The following is a 20,341-nucleotide window of genomic DNA, read 5'->3' as shown; positions in this document are numbered from 1 at the left end:
GGTCTAGACATTCTGGGCCCCCAGACCTTCTTTCCTAGAGGGCCTTCTTTCCTAGAGGGACCCTGTCTTCCTGTTAAGTCCCACTTGGGGGATACTTATGTCCATGGCCCAACTAGGGGCAGATCTAGATTTCAGTGAAACCTTGGTTCTCAAACTTATTTTGTTCCAGAAGGCTGTTTGAGAAGTGATTTGGTAGAAAACCAAATCATTTTTTCCCATTAGAAAATATTCATAGCACAATTTCCTTTGATGTTAACAACGTGAGGTTCAGCTGTAAATTGACTCATACTTGTGCGTTCTCTCCTTTGTTTATTGCCTGAGAGACGGGTGACCGATCATGCAGGTATCAGAATGAGAGCGATGTCAGGTCAAGAACCGAAGTTTTGTTTGGCAGCCGAGACATTTTTTTCTGTGAACAACTTGGTCAAGAACCAAATTGTTCAAGGTGGCAGACATTCAAGAACCAAGGTTTGACTGTACACAATTACAAAGACACAGACTCCAGCCCACGAAAGGCCCATGCAAAGAAGGGGCCTGAAGCTCTGGCTTAAGCATCATGATAAGTCCACTTTGGGCGAACCCAGGCCAGGCTCCCAGGCCCCAGCACTGATCTTGTCTCGAGAAGGCAACACAAATACCCAGCCCCCTCCCACTTAGCTACCTCTCAGGAAGCCCCTAGGAGACCAGGGTCTCTACATCAGGCCTGGGGAACTTTGAGATGCTTCATACAGGCAGTTCCTGTCTGACCCCCTCCCCACTGACCCAGAGCAGGGCTGGCTCCCTTTTGTGCAGTTGGAAGGACTGTCTTATTAGACATACACCCCCCGGTGCCAAGCTGAATCAGTGCTTGGTGGAATGAATGAACAAATGAATGAATGCTATCAAGGCTTCATGGGGAAGGCCACCTCTTGAGGTGAGTTTTAGAGGATAGATAGAGTTGGGTGGGCAGGGAGCTCACCCTGGGAGGGGTCCCATGGCATTCCCACAGGCATGGTGGTAGGTGAGACTGGAAATGTAGAGCAGACAGTGGAATTTCAATTTGGAACTCTCCCTTGAAGTGTCAAGGAGAGCTCAGCCTGCAGACCTGTGCCTTCATACCTCTGATTTCTGCATGTGTCAACATCCAGGCTGAAGAATACCCTGAACATACACAAGGCCCTTGGTCGGCTAGACGCCCTCCTGGTTGTTCACCTGCCCAAGGATCATCAGAGTTGCGAGTTGTCAGGCCACATCCAAGGGTTCATATTTGGGGGCTGCATAGGGCAGTCCATGCCATTTGGATGGGAAAATTCTAGTCTGTACGAGACTCTCCTGAGGGTCACGACAGAGAACATCCTAAAGGGGCCAAAAGGACCAACGATGGTCACACAGGAGAAAAGACAACCTCCACGATATGGCTCAGCACCAGGAGGGGTGGGCGCCCCTCTTCCTATGAAATCTGGCTTCTGGGAAGAGGAAAACCATGCCTCACACCGAAGCATCTGTTTGTTTAGGGATCTCCTTTCATCATCACCTTTCACCAGGCAAAGCTTCAGTGGTGGTGACATTTGGGAGGGGAAGGGGCAGGCAGGCCCTGCTCGGGAGCAGGCTGGAGCCCTGAAAGGCCTGGCTCCAGGGCCAGGCGCCTTCCACGTGCACCACCCATCCCATGTTTTCCTTTGTGAAGGAGATACGGCGGCAAAGGGAAGGGGGGGCTGCCACTGACTGAGCTCCTAGCAACTAGCAGTGCTGGACGGTTTAACTGATCTAATCCTCATAACAGCCCTTGAGCCTTGTAGCGTTGTCTCTCTTTTATAAATAAGGAGACTCAGACTTAAAGGGTAGGGAAGGAAATTCTCCAAGGCCATACGCCAGGTCAAGGACAGAGCCAGGACTCCAAGTCAATCAAGTTCATCTTGGTCTCAAAGTCAAGTTCATCTGAACTCTGCAGGCAGAATCCTAAGGTAGTTCCCCCAGTCCCCACCCCGTAGTGTGCTCCCCTTGAGTGTGGGCGACACCTGTGAATATGATGATTAGGTTCGTTATGTAAGACTCCACTGGCAAGCTGCGGGGGGGTAGTCAGAGAGACACTCCTGCTAGCCTGGAAGGAAGTGTATGGCCATGTTGTGAACCACCAATGGGGCCACGTGGCAAGGATCTGTGGGCCCCTAGGACCCGAGAGGCCCCTGGCTAGTGGCTAGCAAGGGAACAGGCCTCAGTCATACAGCCACAGGAAACAAGTTCTGCCACCAACCAGCGAGCTTGGAAGAGAACACTGAGCTCCAGAAAGGAACAAAGGCCTCCTGACACCTAGGCCTTAACCTGGGAGCCCTGGGGAGAGGATCACAGCTAGACTGGCCTAGACTCCTAATCCGTGGAAACTGTGAAATAATAGGTCTGTGTTGTTTTAAGCCACTGAGCTTGTGGTAATTTGTTAAAAAGCAGAGAAAATGAATACATTTCTCATCCAACAAGTCCATTCTGTCTTCAGTAGCTCAGTACAACCTTGAAAGCAGCCAGTGACTCAGAAAGAAATAAAAATATTCATGTTACCTTGGGGAAATGATTTCGCCTCTCTGAGACTCAGTTTCCTCAAGTGTAAGCTGGGAGCATACCAGGGCCTATGTCATAGGGTTGGTGGGAGGGTTAAATGAGAGAACTCATAGTTCTCAGCCCACAAAGTGAGTTCTCAGCACACAGATCCTGAAGAAATCGCATATCTTTTATTTGAGGTTCCCCACTCTTGGAAAGTGAGTGACATCGGAATAATTTCGGGAGGCTGGTTACTTTGATAGTTATCTGCAAGGTTGAATTAACTTCCCTGTATCAGTTTCCTAGGTGACAAAGCACCGCAAACCAGGATGGCTTAAAACAATAGAAATTTATTCCCAAGAGGCTGAGCACAAAAATAACTGCTGAATGAATGAATGAGTGAATGGGTGAATGAATGAGTGAATGAGTGGCTGAGTCCTCAGAACCCAGCACAGGTTAGGTGCACACATTCCCAATGAGTACTTGCTGGGTTGACTAGAGCTGAAGAACACACAGATGGGGCAGGTGGGGGTTGGTGGCAGGCCACCTGGGGGGTTGTCACTCCGGATGTGTATTTGTCCGTTTTAAATTTTTATTGAGGATAACATACAGTAAGTCATCCTAAGAATGCGGCTTGAGGAACATACGTCTACATCCATGTAACTACCGTCCAGATCAAAGTATGGAACATGCTCAGAGCCCTGGAGGCGCCCCCTTCCTCCTCCTGGTCAGTTCCTGGAGGAGGCCACATCGCTGATGTCCAGCGCCCTGGATCAGTTCTGCCTGCGTCTGAACTTGGCATGAATGAAGGCATACAGGATGATCAGACTCGGTTTTCCTATCTGCTTTTTGTGAGCTGGGAGTCACCAAGTGAATGCCAACAGTCGGAATCCGGGTATGAAAGCGTGCTGGCAGGTGGCATCTCCTGTAAAACGTGGGTTCCGGGGGTTTGAAGTGCAGTTAATTGTCTCTTTAAAGAAGCTGTTTTGAGCAGAATGCTTTTCACCTTCTTTGCTGAGAGCTCCCCATCTTAAGAGCCACCCTCGGTCTGACAGTGAATCTTTCCTCTCCAGGCTGCATGAGTCAGACCGGGGCCTTGCATTGTGTACTGTTCTGGTCACGACGCTGTGCCCACCTCCACTGAGAAGCCTGCCGTGCCAGCCCGGCCCACCCCCAGTACTGTTTACCAACCACTGGGCTGCACCTGTGGGTCTTGCTCTCTCTTCACATCTGACCTCCGTCCCACAACCAGCATCAGCAGCCTGTACTGTGTCCCTGGGTTCCTGGGGGTCATTTGATATATTTACAGGACACTGAGCCACCCCATAGCCTCTCCTCAGAGAAACTGAGGCTGCTTCTCTCCCCGACGTCCAGCAGGCAGAGGACAGGTTTTAGCATGGGGCTGGAGAAAGAGCTGGGCAAGGGCTGTGGAGCCAGAGACCTGGGTGCAATGCTGGCTTGCGTCCCAGGCCGGTAAGCCTGCCTCAGTCTCCCTACCTCCCACAGGGTACCGTGCTGTGCTGTAAGGATGAAACGAACTACGCAAAGTGCTGGCACGTAGGGATTTTCAGAGGTCGTGGCTGCCGTGGTTAGGGCTCAGCGGCATAGCTCGGTGCCGAAGGGGATGGAAACTGCAGCTAGACCACCTGGGCCTGAGTCCCGACTCCACGCCGGTTAGCTCAGGGGCTTAGGCAAGTTACTTAACCCCTCTGTCCTCAGTTTCCTCATCTATGCAATGGGAGCAATGACAGTACCTATCGTGCAGGGTGGCTGAGAATGAACTAGATCAATATATAAAGTACTTGGGACAGTCCCTGGCACATAGTAAAAGCCAGGGAAGTGTTGACTCTTTCTTTCCATATAATAGGACCCTCCTCTGATGAGTGGAAGGGTCTCCTTCGGGTCTCTGAGCCCCAGCACCAAGGCTTGCCAATCGAAGACTAGAAAGCAATCAGGTTTAAAAACAAAACCAACCAGGAAAAATTTCTTCCCTGATCCTCCGGAGATGGGGAGGCTGCAGAGGATGCAAACACCACTTCTGAGAAAGTGAAGGGCTTTAAAGGCTGGAGGTGAGGGCTTTGTTTTCAGTTCCAGGAAAGACTGAACGAGAGGGAACAGGCATTGCCGTCAGAGGCATTGAATTTCTATGAGAACCTGGGAGCAGCTTTCTAGTCCAAGTGCTGGACATCTCAGCCACAGGACTGCCGGACTCGGGACCTCACGGTCTGCCTCTCTATGTGCTCACTAGTGCTTTTATCTTTTAAAATTTATTTTTAAATTATAGTTAACATACACTATTATATTAGGGTCCAGTGTAGAGCATAGTGATGAGACATTTATATAACCTTACAAAGTGATCAAAAGATATTTGCATATGATGTACCTGATAAGGGCTTAATATCCCCAAACTCTATGACTTGCACTTTAATTTTAACTAAGACGGCTGCTAATAGCTAAATGCAGCATTAATGAGCACCTGGCAACAAGGACCCAGGGAAGCTAAGACCTTGGCGTTGACTGGCATTTGAAGGGTCAACCAACTCATTAATACAAAGAGCAAGGGACCTCGCAGTGGCCCAGTCACAGTGGAAACTGCCTTTCCTCCCGGATCCCCATGCAGAGATTTTTTTCTAAAGCATTTACACAGATGGAACTGGCAATGCAAAGGTTTTGAGACAGAAGAACCCTTTGTTTTAAAGTGTTTGAAGATTCTGGGTTGCAATGAAGCATGCTTACACAAGCCACAGGGAGATCATTTGGGAAAAACACAAAGCGAGTATCTTCTGTTCATACTTCATCGGGTTCATATTTTAAGAAACCTCGGCTGGTCTGGCTCCAGCAAAAAAATTCCCCCAAAGGAGCATTTCATGACACGGCTTTTATGTTGAATGCTTAGCTTTACATATGTGATAAAAGTTGGTAAGACCATATATCTGGGCTTTATTTTTCTTTTCACTTACTTCTGTGGTCAGCTGGGGTGCTTTTATTGTATGAGATGGATTTCTAGGAATGGAAACCCAGTGTGTAAACTGTGCTTACAGGAAATAAAGATTCAACTGTGGCTGGCTGGCTAAGGCTTTTGTCCAGGAATCAATTTGGTTATAAGTCAGGGTGGCCGGGAGTAAAACATTGACAAAAGGTGGCTGGGAGTGACAAAAGGTGGAGCGTGTTCCTGGGATGCGTTTAAGAATAAAGAGAAGAGCCCTGGCCAGAGTGGCTCAGTTGATCAAGCATCATTCTGTGCACCACAGGTCACCAGTTCAATTCCGGTCAGGGCACATGCCCAGGGTTGTGGGCTTGATCCTCAGTAGGGGGCGTCCAGGAGGCAGCCGATAGAGGTTTCTCTCTCTCCCTCTCCCCTTCTCTCTCTCTAAAATCAATATTTAAAAACAAACAAACATAATAAAGAATACACAGAAGCAGCATCATCAATGGTGAATGGGCATATACATCCATTCACCTGTTCGAGGACAGACTGGCCCTGGTGCTTTTTACATTTAAACATCAGGCTTATATATTCTCCCTCCCCCCCCTGCTGTCCCCAGACATAATCGAAAATTTGAAAAAGATAGAGGGAGATAAGATAAATCACTTATAGTGCCCATGACCACATTTCAACATTTTGGTGAATTTCCTTCCAATACTTTTTTCCAGCGTCACAGAACAGCTACGTTCATATCCCCATCTATTTTGTACCAGGTGACCTTTCAGAGGTTCCACATCTGTGGGTTTCCGACTCACTCAATTTGCTATTTAATAGAATTTTCCCCATGTTTAATAACCCTCCTAATAGTCACAGACTTGAAATAATACATTTTTATCTAGTAAATGCTTCAAGAACTTTCAAAAGACTGCCTTGAACAGGAAGGAGAGGGCTTGTATGATTTAAATATGGCAAACTAGAAAGGAAAAGGGAGAAATAATTAGAAATAAGAAAGAAAGAGGGAAAAGAGAGAGGGAGGGAAGCAGGGATGGGGGACAGGAAAGAACAAATGATTTGGGTTTCAGAGGATGCTCACAGAGGGGGACCCACGAGTTGGCCAGGTGGGTGTGGTGACCATAGGGACAGTGGGAGTGGCAGCAACCCAAACAAGGACCCTTGGGACACATCAAAAACGGCCGCTGAGCAGGAAAAGTATTTGACCAGTGTGAAGGTGGGGGACAGGCAAGGGGCCAGCAGACAACTCCCCGAGAGAGTGAACCTCAAGGCCACGGCCGTGCGCCATAAGGGTGGAGGAAGGGAGGAGACCTTCCCAATGTTTAGGTAAGTGGGGGACTCTCCGCCCACCAGGCATCTGGCCTGGACTCACAGGCAGCAATCCGTGGGCAGAAAGACAACAAAAGTGATTTTTCATGCAAGAGGAGCTGGACATCAGGGAAAATCAGAGCCCCTTTGTATGACAGGCCAAGCTGCTGAAGCGAGGAAATGTCTCGGGCGAGGGCTCAGATGCGAGGGGGAGCGCTCGCCCTGGGGAGCCCGCGTCAATGTGCGCTTGTTATGGGGCTTTTCAGGGGGAGCAGGAAGCCGGTGCGGGCGACCTCCCCCCACCGCATGGCAAAGACGAGCTGGTGACATGGCCTTGGCCAGACCGCCCAGCCCCTGGAAGGGAGCCTGGATGTCCTGAAATGTCCTCGGGGAGTCTTGGGGATCCATTCTCTTTTCTTTGCTTGTGGTTTGGTCTGGAGGCCAAGGACTCCCTTCCTCTGAGATCCATCCTCACTATGGGCCCCCCTCCCGTGGCCCCACGTGCGGGGCATTCTTTGGGTTAGCAAATGAGAATAACCACCAGGCACTGAACTTGATCCCAGCCCCAAGCTAAACACTGATGTAGCTCATCTCGGCTCCTGCCAGCAAATCAGCATGGGTGTTACTAACATCCCCATTTTGCAGAGAAAGAAACTGAGGCTCAAAGGAGATGAAATGACTGCCTGACAGGCCCCAGCTGGTAGGAGGTAGAGCCTGGATTCAAACCCTGAGTCACTCCAGGATCCGGGTCCTCCACCGCCATCTCCACCCCCACGTCCTCGCCAAGACGCCCCTCACAATAGCCACTGCGCATTTCAAGTCCACGGTGAGGCAGGTGCAGGGGAGCCCTGCGGGTCTTCTCCATTTGCTCCTCGTGAGCACCCTGAGACAGGTCTTGTGAGAGCCCTGGGAGGAGGCCCCGACACCCAGGTGTGTTCCGATGCTCTCCACACCCTGGGCTGCGTTCTGCAGCCGTCTTTCTCCCGAGGGCTCCTGGGACCCAGAGAGTAAGTTCCCCAAGGGCCCTCTGTACCTAACAGCGCCCAGCACGAAGCCAGGCACTCAGCAGGGGCCCCATAAATGCTTAACAATGATGGAGTTTTAAGTAACACTGCTCTCCAGGCAGCCCCTGGCTCTGTGGAGTGTTTGCCGTGGGCCTTGGAAAAAACAAGAGAGGTGAGGTCTGGTCACAGCACCCACCTCTGCTCCCCACCCCAGCCGCCGACGTCTGAGCAGCCTCAGGACCCTTCGGCCCCCTTTCCTCCCGGCTCAGCTTCCCTGTCCCATTCTTCATCTAGTCAAACGCTTCTCTCAGGGTAGAACAGGGCACCCAGGGGCAGCCACATAGTTTGTGGGGTGCCGTGCAAAATGAAAATGCGGGTCCCCTTGTTCCAACATGGTTAAGAATTCCAAGGTGTGATAAGAGATCATTAAATGATGCGCAGTCTCAGGCCCATGACAACGGACTTGGTGACAACAGTCATTTCACATTCTTTGAACATGTACCTATTCCTGGGGTGGTCTGGAGTATTCTAGGACAGTCTTGATTTTAGATTTTCTGGATCTTCCACCTGCTCCCTTACCTCCTCCAAAAACTAGGAACACCGACATTCCAGAATCTCACTAACACTTGATTCGCCTCTCATGCTGACAACAGAAAATCTGTTGCTTGCTCCTTTACCTAGAGTTTTGGTTCGGAGAATACAAACGCCACAGTGCCATTGGTCACATGGGGGAACCCAAGGCACCGGGGTTCAACATTCACAGCAACATCTCCTCACCAGGGGGAGGTGCTTCCGTCAGGCCAGCAGGTGACTCCCATATCCGTGTCTCCAGGCCAGCCCTGCCTCAGCGCTGCAGCGAAGGGTGGTGCCCAACCCTGTGCCCTCGGCCCATCCAAAGCCAAGCTCTCCTGTCTCCCATCTCCAGCCCACTCCTCCGTGGTTCTGTGTCTCGGGGAATGGCTCCACTGCCTGGAGGTGTCTATCATTATACCCATTTTACAGATGAGAAAAATGAGCCTCAGAGAAGGAATCTGCCCAAGGTCACAGAGCTAATACAGTAAAGCAGGGCTCAAGTGCAGATCTCTCTGATCACCCCACCCCCAGCGCCTGTCCTACTGACCATCGCACGGACTTGGTTCAGGTGTCACCTTCCTTGACTCTCTTCTGGACAGTGACGCTCCTGGTGGGAGATGTCAGGGAGGCGTGTGGGGTTTTGTAGATCAGCAATGAGCCTGACTTTATCACGAGTGGTACGTGGCCCCACTGAAGGGTGATGAGGTGGGGAATGACGTGATCTGATTTCCATTTTTATAAGATCCTTGTAGCCATGACTGAAGGGCTAGCATGGGGGTTGGGTGGCAGAAGGGAGAGCAGGGACGTCCGAGACCACCGCCAGCATGTGGGTCCTTGCGGCGGCGTCGGGGCGAAAGGAGACCAAGCTAACAGTGTTTCCAGGAAAATGAGCCTCAAGTCCTGTCAGCTCTGTGGTGCCTCTGGGAACACGGCCACTGTGCTTTTCGTGGCATTTTCCCAAGACTCATCTCATTGGATTTTCACACCATGGGGGGAGGGAGGGCACAGGGAGATGGAAGATGGGGGGAGGGATGAGAGAATGGCGGGGGGACGGACAGGTATCACTTGCTAATTTGACAGCCAAGCAAACTGAGACTCTAGAACGTTAAGGGATAAGGGAAGATTGCCCAGATGGTTAGTGGCAGGATCAGGACCAGACCACAGGTCTCCTGACTCCCATCCCAGTGTCTCCACGCTCCTGCCCCCGACCACTTCTATCATGGCCCATATCCCTGGAGTTCAGAGCTGTAGCCTCAGGGCCTGCCAGGGAGTGAGATGGGGGACACGTGGCCTGGGTGGCTGCGATCACCATCCCGGGCACTGCCTCGGTGTTGGACCCTATTTCAACTAACTGGCAGCCCTCAGGTTTTGGTTTCATGGTTCACAGAAGCCATTCGGAGCAGCTTGGCCTCTGAGAAGTTAGGAAACAGGGCCATGTTCTCCATGGGCCTGGATATCCCAGGGAGGCTCAGCTTCTCCATTCCCAGGCCCCGGGGAGCAGTGAGCTGATCCGGGGCCTCACTCTGCTTGGTTGCAAAGGTTGGCTCCTTAATTCTTCTGGGAAAACTTCCACGTTTCAGGAAACATGGAAATGGGGAAAAGGCAATCACGTGACTATCTACAAGGTGCCAGGCACCACGAGGGCTATTTTGTGTGTGTTTTTCCTATAACTTTTACAACAATCCCAGGGGCTGATTAGATGGTGCTTCTGTTTTACAATGAGAGTAGCTGGAGCTCAGAGAGGTCAGGTAATTTGTCTGAAGACACATAGATGACAAGTGGCAGAGTCTGGACTCAAACCCAGGTCTGTGTGACTTTGGTGCTGGCTGGCTGAGGCTGTGCTTCCATGTGGACTAATGGGGGTTGGAAAGAGTGAGCTGGGACAGCATCCAGCTGTCCCCAGGGAGAGTAGGTGACAGACAGGCTGATGGCAGGAGTCTAAGCATTTTTAGTGACTCAGTTTTCTCCCAGACTCGGGAGCTGGGCTGGAGTCAAGAAACTCCCCTGGGCCTTTCCACACTCTTCAGAGATGGGGCGATGGCGGGAGGAGACCCACGATCAGCATTTGCTGAGCACCTCCGCCTCAGTGGGCACGGCCAGGCAGGAGGCACAGAAGGGTTACGATGGTAACAGGCCCCTTGCTTCAGGAGGGGGAGGGGAGAATATGTGGGGGAGGGGCAAGAGCAGCCCCCATTAAAATCCAAAGCCCTTACAGGCCCATGCTCAGTGAAGCCCCCTGTGGCTAGGGGACATAAATACCCAGGGGCCCAAGGAAGGAGCTGGGGTTGGCTTTATAGAGGAGGTGACCTGAAGGATAGATAGAAGTTTAGGGGGCTGGGTAGACATGGGTGTGATGGAGAAGTCCTGATGTTTGGGGGGAGCAAAAACATTCAGAGGACTCTTCAGACCCAAGCACATCTCTGGCTCCAAGACCCCAACAGTGTGGCTCACCGTGGCTCCCTGGCCCCCTGCTGGTCCAGGGGAGTGGGAGGAGGTGGCCCAATGCCAAGGTGAGGCATGGCTAAGTGTATAGTCACACCCGGCCATCCTCGACCCAGCAGAGCGCCTAGGGTCTTTGCAAAGACCCTGGAACTTCTCTATGGGGGGTCCTCTGGACCCCAGCAGAGACATCCAGGATCCCTGGAAATAAAAAGGGGCAAAAATGTCTAGCCCCTGCAGGGAAGGCTGCCTGGTGATGGATGACCTTCAGGCCCCCCTCACAGCCCCCGTGTGCTGGAGGTTAGCAACTAAGTTCCTCAGCTGACTCCTGGCCCACACCCAGGGGCTGGTGGAACAGAGCGGCCAGGGCAGTCCCAAGTCCCCCTGGGGTCCTAATGCCTACTCTGTAGGTGTGTGCTGGGTATTTTCATGTTTACTGCCCCATTATCCCATTTTTTGACATGTGAGCAACAACTCAGAGAAGTTAAGTAACCTGCTCAAAGCCACACAGCTACCTGGCAAAACTGGGATCTGAATTCAAGTCTTCTCTCCCCCAGACTTGGCCTCTTTCCTCTACCCCTTGTTGCCTTTTCAACAAAGTCAAAGTTAATATCGATGTGAAAGATTGTCTTGTCTATAAGGAGACATGAATACATTTCTCCCAGGCCTCGGTATCAGAAAGAGCCAGGTTTCTCTTAAGCATCAGCTTCTTTTAATTATATGTTCACTGCGACTCTGATATGTGGCCTCTGTCCAGCCCCCAGGAAGCTCAGAGACACATCTGTGGCCCACCTCTGGCAGCTCAGCCAGCCTTCTGTGCACTAACCAGACTCAGTTGTCACCTTATTTAACTAACTTTATTTTAACTTCCATCCCAGTCCCTCACCCATTTCATTACTTATTTTTCCCATTCCTTCCTTCCTTTACTTTTTCAGTTGGAGGAAAAAGAACAAACAGAGTAAAACCATGTGATGTAATTTTCACAGCTTCAAAGAGCTTTTTCATATGAAGAAATTGATACATTAGGAAAAAATGTCCTTGGTCTGGTACCAGGTCCTGACCTGCAGCTCAGAAAAGATGTTCTTGTATGGCACTTCCCAGAGCGCCATGAGGGGGGCTCCAGGTGGATCTAGGCAGGCCCTGCCTGGCTCATCCCTGGGGGGCAGAACCAGTCTGTGCTCTTTTTGGAGCTGTCCCCAAGAGAGCCAGCCCGTGTACACACCCAGGAGAATGTCCCCGTTGGAGGCCAGCACTGCTTCTCCGAGTGTGTGTTTGCAGGTTAACTGTGATGGAGGTGAGGAGCTGCGGCAGAGCAAGGCCCACAGGGAGTGAGTTCCCTTGTCTTTCTGCATTTCTCGCTGCTTACCCTGTGCCATGGTGGCTGCTTCTTGCCCAACCTTCCCCTAGGTGCCAGCCCAGGGGAGGCTGCGCAGACAGAACCCTAACCGGGCAGTCCCCACACCCACTTCTGCGACTGGCTTGATTACCAGTGAGCTGTGTGACCTAAGGTAAGTTGCTCTACCTCTCTGGTCTTTAGTCCCCTTTGTTTGCAGAGCATGAGGATTGGGCCACATCAGCAGTTTGCATCCCCAGTGTGAACACATGATGGGCTGTCAAGGCAGAGTGAGCTGGGTCACCTGCAACTCATTACTCTTTTAAAAAAATTTTTATTTTTCAATTACAGTTAACATTCAATAGTATTTTATATTGCTTTCAGGTGAACAGCATAGTGGTTAGATAACAATGTACTTTACAAAGTGATCCCCCCCAGTTTTTCCAGCACCCACCTGGCACCATACGTGGTTATTACAATATTACTGACTAGACTCCCTCTGCTGCACTTTACATTCTCAGGATGATTCTGTAACCACCAATGTGCACTTCTCACTCCCTTCACCTTTTCCACCCAGCCTCCCAGTCCCTCCCCTCTAGCAACCATCGGTACAACTCATTACTCTTAAGAAAGGAATGGGATGGGGCACTATCTATGTCTCCTGTCACCTGAAGCAGACGCCGGGTCACCCCATTAGTAGAGATGCTCCCCACTTGCATTCCATGTGTTTTCTAGAAGGAAAGAACCGAGCAGCACTCCTACCAGCTACGAGAAACCTGGTCCGCCCCTGCCCCCACTTAAATGATGCTTTCCTCAGAGCAGCGGTTCCCCGTGGGGGGTGATTTTGCTCCCCCAACCCCAGGGAATATTTAACAAAGTCTGGACATATTTCTGGTTGTCACAACTTGGTGGGCAGGACGGGGTGTGTGTGTGTGCTACTGGCTTCTGGTGCTGCTACACACCCCACAACACGCAGGACAGCCCCCCACAGAGGGTGATCTGGCACAGAGTGTCACCAGGACCGAGGCTGAGACACCTGCCCTGTGGTCAGGGACGGGTGACGATGACCCTACACGCTTGGGTCTATTACGCGTTATGGTGATTCGCCTGGGTTATGCCATATGCTACTTTTCGGCACGACTTGGCTGTGGAGCTGTTGGGTAGTAGTGCGAAATCTGGGACCCTCATGGGTACACTCCTGATTTCCTTTCCCAGTCCCGCTTCTCCATCTTCCTAATTTGGACCCGACACCACTAACCCGCCAGCTGCCACAGCCCCACATCCAAGCAGCCATCCTTGATTTGTCACCCCTCCCCCCCCTTCCCTCCTCCTCTCCATCTCTGCTGCTGCCTCTTGGCGCCCGTCTCCCATCTGGTCACCTGCAACAATATCCAGACCGGTTTCCTGGTGGCTTCCCCTGCTTTCCAGAAACTTCTCCACATGCAGCCGCATAATGTTCTAAAAACATAAATCAGATGTCTTTACTCCCTGGCCCAACCCCCCACGTGAAATAAAGCAGGCTCCTGACCCTGACCACAAAGCCTCTGCTGACCCCCAAGCGCCCAGGAGCCGTGCCCCGCCCTCCTCCTGGCTCCTCTCCTCCACCCTTCCCAGGTTCTCTCCTCCTTGGGGCCTCGGCTTTCCTCTTCTTCCTGGAAGGTCTCCCACCAGTCCTTCTCTGACAGCTCTTTCCTGTGCCCTTGACTGACAGCATCGCTCCCCAGCCTCTGCCAGCACAGCCCCCTGCTGTTTTCATCATAACACTCATTAGTACCTGGAAGTGTCAGCTACCTCATTAGAATGTCAGCTCCAGGGGAGCAGGGACCATCTCTGTCCTGTTCACCACGGTGACTCAGAGCCTCCGGTGTCTGACACGGAGCAGGTGCTCCGTGAGCATGAGCTGAATGAATGAATGAGTGCACTGAATGAATGCATGCATGAGTGAATGAATAGAAGTGTGCCTGGCAGGCAGGTGACTGAAATCCCTTGTGTGTGTGTATCTTAGCAGAAAAAGGGTTGTGAGTCGCTGAATGAAATAATCTCCCAGGCTCTAGGAGCTGGAGAACCTGCCCCCCCTTTTACCGAGCCCACAACAAGGCCGCCATGCACCCTAGAGGGGGGCCTCTCTAGGGCTTGTGTATCAGGAAGTCGGAGGTGGGATCATCCAGACCCCACTTTCAGATGAGGAAACAGAGGCCCATCAGGCTCTCTGCCACAGCTCCAGTTTGGCTGTACCGTTCCTTGCCTCCCTCACCTCTGAACCCTGGATTTGATGGCCTGAGGCCCCTACTGCTCTGCAATTCCAGGACTGTATCCTGGAAATCCACAGAATCCTGGCCTTCTGAGGAGATACACACAGGTTTCTTTGAAAAAACTGCTGGTTTCCTATTGAGCCTTTCTGAAGCCTCAGACATGGGGCTTCTCCAAAACCAGTGCTGTGGTGGGGTCATTAAGTCAGATCCCAGGCTGGGGTCCACCATGACCCCCAGCTCACTAAGTCATGAGGCTCCAGTTAAAAGGAGCTGGTTTTTTCTTAAGAGAGGGGAGAAAGGAGTGAAGAACAGACGAGGTAAAGAGAGGGAGCAGGGCACTAAGGGGAGGTAGACACGAGAAGACTGCCAGGGCCTCTCCCTGGGTAACCGGCGAGTGAGCACCAGTTACAAAGCAGGACCAGGAAGGGATAGACCCTACGACAGACTGAATGTTTTTGCCTCCCCCAAATCCATATGGGGAAGGCTCTAACTCCAATAGTATTTGAAGGTGGGGCTTTTGGGAGGTGACTAAGTGTAGATGAGATCACAAGGGTGGGGTCCTCATGATGGGATTAGTGCCCTTAGAAGAAGAGGCTGTGTGAACGAAGCAAGAAGGTGGCAGTCTGCAAGCCAGGGAGAGAGTTCTCACCAGGAACCGAAGGAGCTGGCACCACCTTGATCTTGGCCTTCCATCCTCCAGAACTGTGAGAAATAACTGCCTGCTGTTTAAGCCACTGACTAATACAACACCCTCCCCAAATCTGGGTGGTTCCAAGAAAAAAAAAAAAAGGACATCCCCTGGCTGGTGGAAGCCTGGCTCGTCTGTTCATGCCCAGCAGAGATCTGGACAGTGGAAGGCATCCTGCTCCTCAGCAGCTGTGGCCACCCTAAGCTTCATATTCTCACCTATAAAAGGCAGATAATTAATATTTACCTTGAAGTGTTGTTGACAATTACAGGAACTAATGTAAGTCCTGCACGGAGGTCTTCAATGCATGAAGGCTGTTATTAACACTAGAGGGCAAAGGAGAACCCTCGGGGGAGGTGACTCGCTGGGGGGAAGGAGGCCTGAGCTGGCTGCTGTCACCCACTGGGGCCTGATTGGACAGGCTGTCTGTGTGTTATTGCAAGAGAAAATGAAAGCAAACACAGACAGGAAAGGTTCCCAGTCCACTGCCTTGCCTGGAGCAGGTGGTGAAAGGAGGTTATTTGGATCTAAACCTCTCTGAATAGTCCAACGCTGGGAGCATGGTTTCAGGCAGAGCTTCCCAGCTGGCCTGCTGTGAAAGGCTTCCAGGTGCTGGAGGAGTGAGCTCTCCTTCACCTCGGAGCAACCTGGTGAGGGCTGGGGAAGTGGGGCTGGAGCCCTGGGTGGTCATTGATGACTCCTCTCCCTCCTCCCGGCCCCAGGAAACAGGACTAATAGTTTCTCTTTCTCTGTGTGCCGTGGTGTGAATAAAGTCTGGGGACACTGCTGGTGTGAAAAATGCTGCCCAGGTAAGAAGGGTGAGCATGATTGGGGCAAAGGACCTTCTCACTCTCAGGGTCCAGAATCTTTCCACACCTTCCCCGGCTAGTGCTTAGATCAGAACTGGCACAGGCTTCAAGGCTGCCATTGTAAGGCTCTGACAGAGCTGTAAGTGTGCTGGGGACAGCTTCATCTATGGGCGATATATGGGACATGAGAGGGGCAGGGCGCTGCTGAGGCTGAACTTTGCCAGGACTGTTTATTCTGGGGCCAGAGCTCTCCTGATGGCAGCACAGTGAACTGGGTCCCTCGTGGACCCTCCGGAGCTAAAAGTGGGCATGGGGGTTTTGACATGCTGGCATGAGCTGCTGTCACCTGGGCCCCGAGTCTCCTCGTCCCCTCGTCCCCTCATCGTTTTCACAAGTCTTCTGTCCCCAGCATACAGCAATTGCTCCGAATGCTAGTTTACATTCTACAGCTTGCCTAACTCCAAAATGCATTAGGGGTTGGACGAATGAGGGTTGGTGAGTCCTTTGATTGAAAAGTCTGCAAAGATTGATTACTCCTTTCCTATGTTCCCAGCCTTGGGCTGAGTGTCACCAAAGATACAAAGAAAGAATAAGTGAAGGTATTGGGGAGGGAGGAAGCAGATGGGTGATTATGGTTGGGACAGGCTACTCCAGAACATGGTGGAAGGAGAGGGAGAGAGGGAGAGAGAGAGAGAGAGAGAGAGACAGAGAGAGAGAGAGAGAGAGAGAGAGAAACACAGAGACAAAGACAGAAGTAAACAGGAGAGGGGAGAAGAGAGCAAGCATACATTATGCAGTATTTGTGTATCACTTGTACCTTCTTACTCCTAAATGCCTTCATTCCTAAGCAGTCAAGTACTTGGTCCTATGCACCGGATTTTAATGGCAACCCAGAAGCTGTTTGGGAAGGGGCAGGATGACATGGTGGGAATTGCTCTGTAGTGAGACAAAGGCTCAGATCTGGCCCTGCAGCCTCCTACCTGCTGGGCAAGTGCCTTACCCTCTCTGAGCTGTTTCCTGCCTGCAGATGGGGTGAAGAGACAGAGCCCTCTCAGGGCCACTGTGATCACGCCATGTGGTAACGTGAACAAGGCTCTGTGGGCACTGGAGTATTTTGACACTTATCCAGCAGAAGGAGAAGACCTGGTTTTGGGGGTGGGAGGTGGCAGAAAAAGGCTGGGGTGCTGTCAGCCCTGGTGGGGCTCAGAGCAGCACCCAGCTGCCCTTCTGCATGCAGCCCTGCCAAACTGCGTGGCCGCTTTACGTACACAGAAAGCTGGGCTCTCCTGGCCCGGCAACATCATTTACAGGAAACCCCCAGGAAACGGAATCTGCTGTGTGTGAGTTGCCAGTGAACCCTTTAGAGTCCCCATCACAACCGGCTCTTTGTTAGCTGCCTGCTGCAGTATTTCTTCAGTTTCCGCCCAGAGGTTTGATCTCTCTCGCTCGCTCGCTCTCTTTTTCCCCATGTAATGCTTTGGGGCACTTTGTTAGAGAACAGGTACACACAAAAGCCAATATTGAGGTGCCCGGGCCTCTCCACGCCCCCAGGGACTGGCCTAGGGTTAATGTGTTGTCTGCATCTCAGCCCAGACACTTGCTGGCAGGTGGTGGCATCGTGGATGTCAGATGTGCTTTTATGAGATAAGCTGGCAGTTTCCACATAGGTTGAGGGACTGCCAGGATGATTGTAGCCTTGACAAGGAATCCTGAACCAGCTTTCCCAGACCTGGGTTGGTGTGAGGATGCACTGGCCCTGTGAGGTGGCCTGGGTTGGCCCTCAAACCCCTGACCTCTGGGGGATGAGAGAGGCATTGAAGTCCCCCAGATGGCAATTCCCCACCCTCCATCTGCCAGCGAAGCCAGCTGCCCAGAGCTTGGGGCTTTCTTGATGAACACATCAACCCTAATTAGGATGAGAAATTAATAAATGAGGCACTGGAGCCACTCTGCAGAGGCCCGGCTTGCCCGTGAGGAGCAGTTCCAATTTCCACGGGGACACTGGCATGCCTGGGGTGCACGTGTGCGTTTGGGTGGTGACAGTGGCATGACTTAGTGTGCCACGTGGAAAGAGCCCAGTGGAGCCTGCGAGGTGAGGCGGGCTCTGCAGCCCCTGCTCTGTGTCTAACTCAGGTGCCGTGGCAGCGAGTGACATGGGTTCCTTCTTTAAACGAGAGGAGTAGGTGTTCATGAGCTGAGCAATTGCACACCAAAAATGATGTTTTTCAAAAGAAGAGAGGAGGGCGTGATCGTGGGCCCAGAGATCCTTTGTGCAGCTGTGTTTCCCAAACTATTGACTGCACATTTACCCCTGGCATCAAGCTCCAAACTGCAAAGGGCAAAGCAGCCTAGTTTGGGAGACGGTGTGTGTGGGGGGGGTGAGTGAGTGGGGGGGCAGGACTCCAGGTAAGAACAGGCATGGTCTACCAGGAGAGAAAGGGGACAGGTTGGACCACATCAAGCCTACCCAGCTTCACAAAGCCTCTTTTTAGATGGCTCCAAACGTGGCCAGAAAAGGGCCATCTTTTAAAGAGCTCCCTCCCAACCAGCACCAACATCCAACCACGCTGAACTGTGTGCAGGGGCCGTGACCGCGGCGAGGGAGGCTAGGTGTGTGGCAGAACTTCCAGAAACACTGAGGGGCGGAGTTAACACACGGCGAACCGGTTACGGAAAAACAAAGACGAAACTCTATCCAGGGATTTTTGAAAGGAACACTCCCTCTCCTGCCAACTTTCCTCGTCCCGTCTCCAGTTTGAAAGCCAAGACCAAGCGGCAGACCTGTCCACGACCTGACGGCGACCAGACGGCCCCCCCGCAGCCACCTGTTAGTGCGAGTTCCGCGGCTGGGCGGGCGGGCACCCGGGCGGCGCTGAAGTCGGGCGCATTTCGCCATCGGAGGAGGGAGCGGTCCCCACAACCCCGGGCGCCCAATGTCGGTCCGCAGAGTCGTTCCAACCTTACACACCTACTACTCCGCCTCTAGTGCACCCGGGTCGCTGCGCGCCGCCTCTCCTGCCCTCTACAGGGCGCCACGCCCCTCCCAGGCCGTTCCAGGTTCGCGGGTCGCCCCTGCGCACCCCAGTTCTCTATCGAGGTCTCCTGCAGCCTCCTCGCCCAGGGACCACCACGGAGGGCTCGCTGCCCGAGTCGGGGGAGACGGTGTCGCTCCCCTCCCCTTCCCTTCCCACGGAGCACGTAGCAGCGGACGGGTAGCCCCGGGGAAGAGCAGGGAGCGGAGCGGGGTCTCGGCGGCATCAGGTTCGGGCGACCCGGTTCCCCTAGACCCCCACCCCACCCCTCCCCCTCGGCCGGGGCCTGGAACTAGAGCCGAGCGGTCCCGGCGCTCCCCGCCCCCGGCCGGCCCCGCCCCAGGATGGCCAGTTCCCATAGCAATCGCAGAGACACCGGTTGCCAAGCAACCCCTCCCCCTTCTCCCTCCCCTCCTCTCCGGTCCGCTCCCCCCAACCCCGGCCTCCTCCCGCCCCCGAGCTAGCCTCCACCTCCCCCGGGGGCGCCGGCGCGGTCCCCTGGGATCGTTCTGGTGTCCGGCTGCGCGCGCGCGCGTGAGTTTCGGTGCGTTTCATTGTGTCTGTGTGCAAGGGGGTGTGCGTGCGCTAGTGGAGAGTTTGTGGGATCGGTGAGTTGGGGGGTCCTCGGCCGGGAGGGACCCCGAGCTGAAACACAGCTGGCCGCGAAGGGACCCGCCCGCTCGCTCCGTCTCCTTTGTGTCTCGCGCGGAGCCAGTGCCGCGCCCACCCCCTTCTCGGCCCGCGCCCGGGACAGGGGGTGGGGTGGCGTGTGTGCGTGTGCGTGTGCCGGGGATGGGGGGTACCGGGGCCGGCCGTACCTTCGATGCAGCACACCCGCCACAGCCCCGAGTGGGTGAGGTCGCCGCGGGCGCGGCGGGGCGGGGGCCCGTCGTCCATGGTCAGGTTGCTGCCGTTGCAGATGTGCGCGCTGGAGTAGAGCCAGTAGTCGGTGCCGATGGCGATGGCCATGAGCGAGAAGGCGGCGAAGGCTCCGGCCGTGGTCAGCAGCAACTGCAGCCCGCGGTCGCATCGCACCATGGTGGGCGCCTCATAGTCCGCCGCCCGCCGGCCCGGCCCGCCGCGCCCGCCCGCCTTCCTTCCTCTGCGCGCCGCTCCGGGGGCGCCCGGGCTCGGGGGCCGGGGGCCGAGGGCCGGGGGGCGGCGCCGCGCTGCGCGCTCCGACCCCGCGCCCCGGGCGTGCCTGTGCTCCGGCCGCGCCGGGGCTCAAACTCCGAGGCGCGGCGGCGAGTGCGGGCTGCGCGGACCGCGGGACGCGCTGGCGGCGGCGGCCGGGGGCTCCTCCCTCTCGGCCCGCCCTCCCCGCTCGGCCCGCGCCTCCGCCCCGCGCCCTCCGCGCCTCCGCCCGCCGCCGCCACGCTCCGGGCCCGCGCCCCGCTCCTCTCAGCGCCGCCCCTCGCGCGGTGGCCCCCACCCGGGGTTGCGATTCACTCTTT

At 53.8% G+C, this 20,341-nt stretch overlaps 1 protein-coding gene across 1 annotated transcript in view; it reads right to left on the bottom strand.

The window, feature by feature from the left end:
• Positions 1-20,077, bottom strand: part of CACNG4 (calcium voltage-gated channel auxiliary subunit gamma 4) — a 40,433-nt gene extending 20,356 nt beyond the window's left edge. Inside the window, exon 1 of the mRNA XM_081116023.1 lies at positions 19,706-20,077. Within this exon, the coding sequence (XP_080972149.1) occupies positions 19,706-19,925 (220 nt within the window). The 5' untranslated portion in view covers positions 19,926-20,077. The remainder of the gene's footprint in view (positions 1-19,705) is intronic.
• Between the last annotated feature and the right edge of the window lie 264 nt (positions 20,078-20,341).

This window comes from Miniopterus schreibersii, assembly GCF_964146895.1.
Source record: "Miniopterus schreibersii genome assembly, chromosome: 16".
Taxonomy (NCBI): domain Eukaryota; kingdom Metazoa; phylum Chordata; class Mammalia; order Chiroptera; family Miniopteridae; genus Miniopterus; species Miniopterus schreibersii.
Note: the sequence above shows the minus strand (reverse complement) of the source record. Positions and strands in the feature narration are given on the sequence as shown.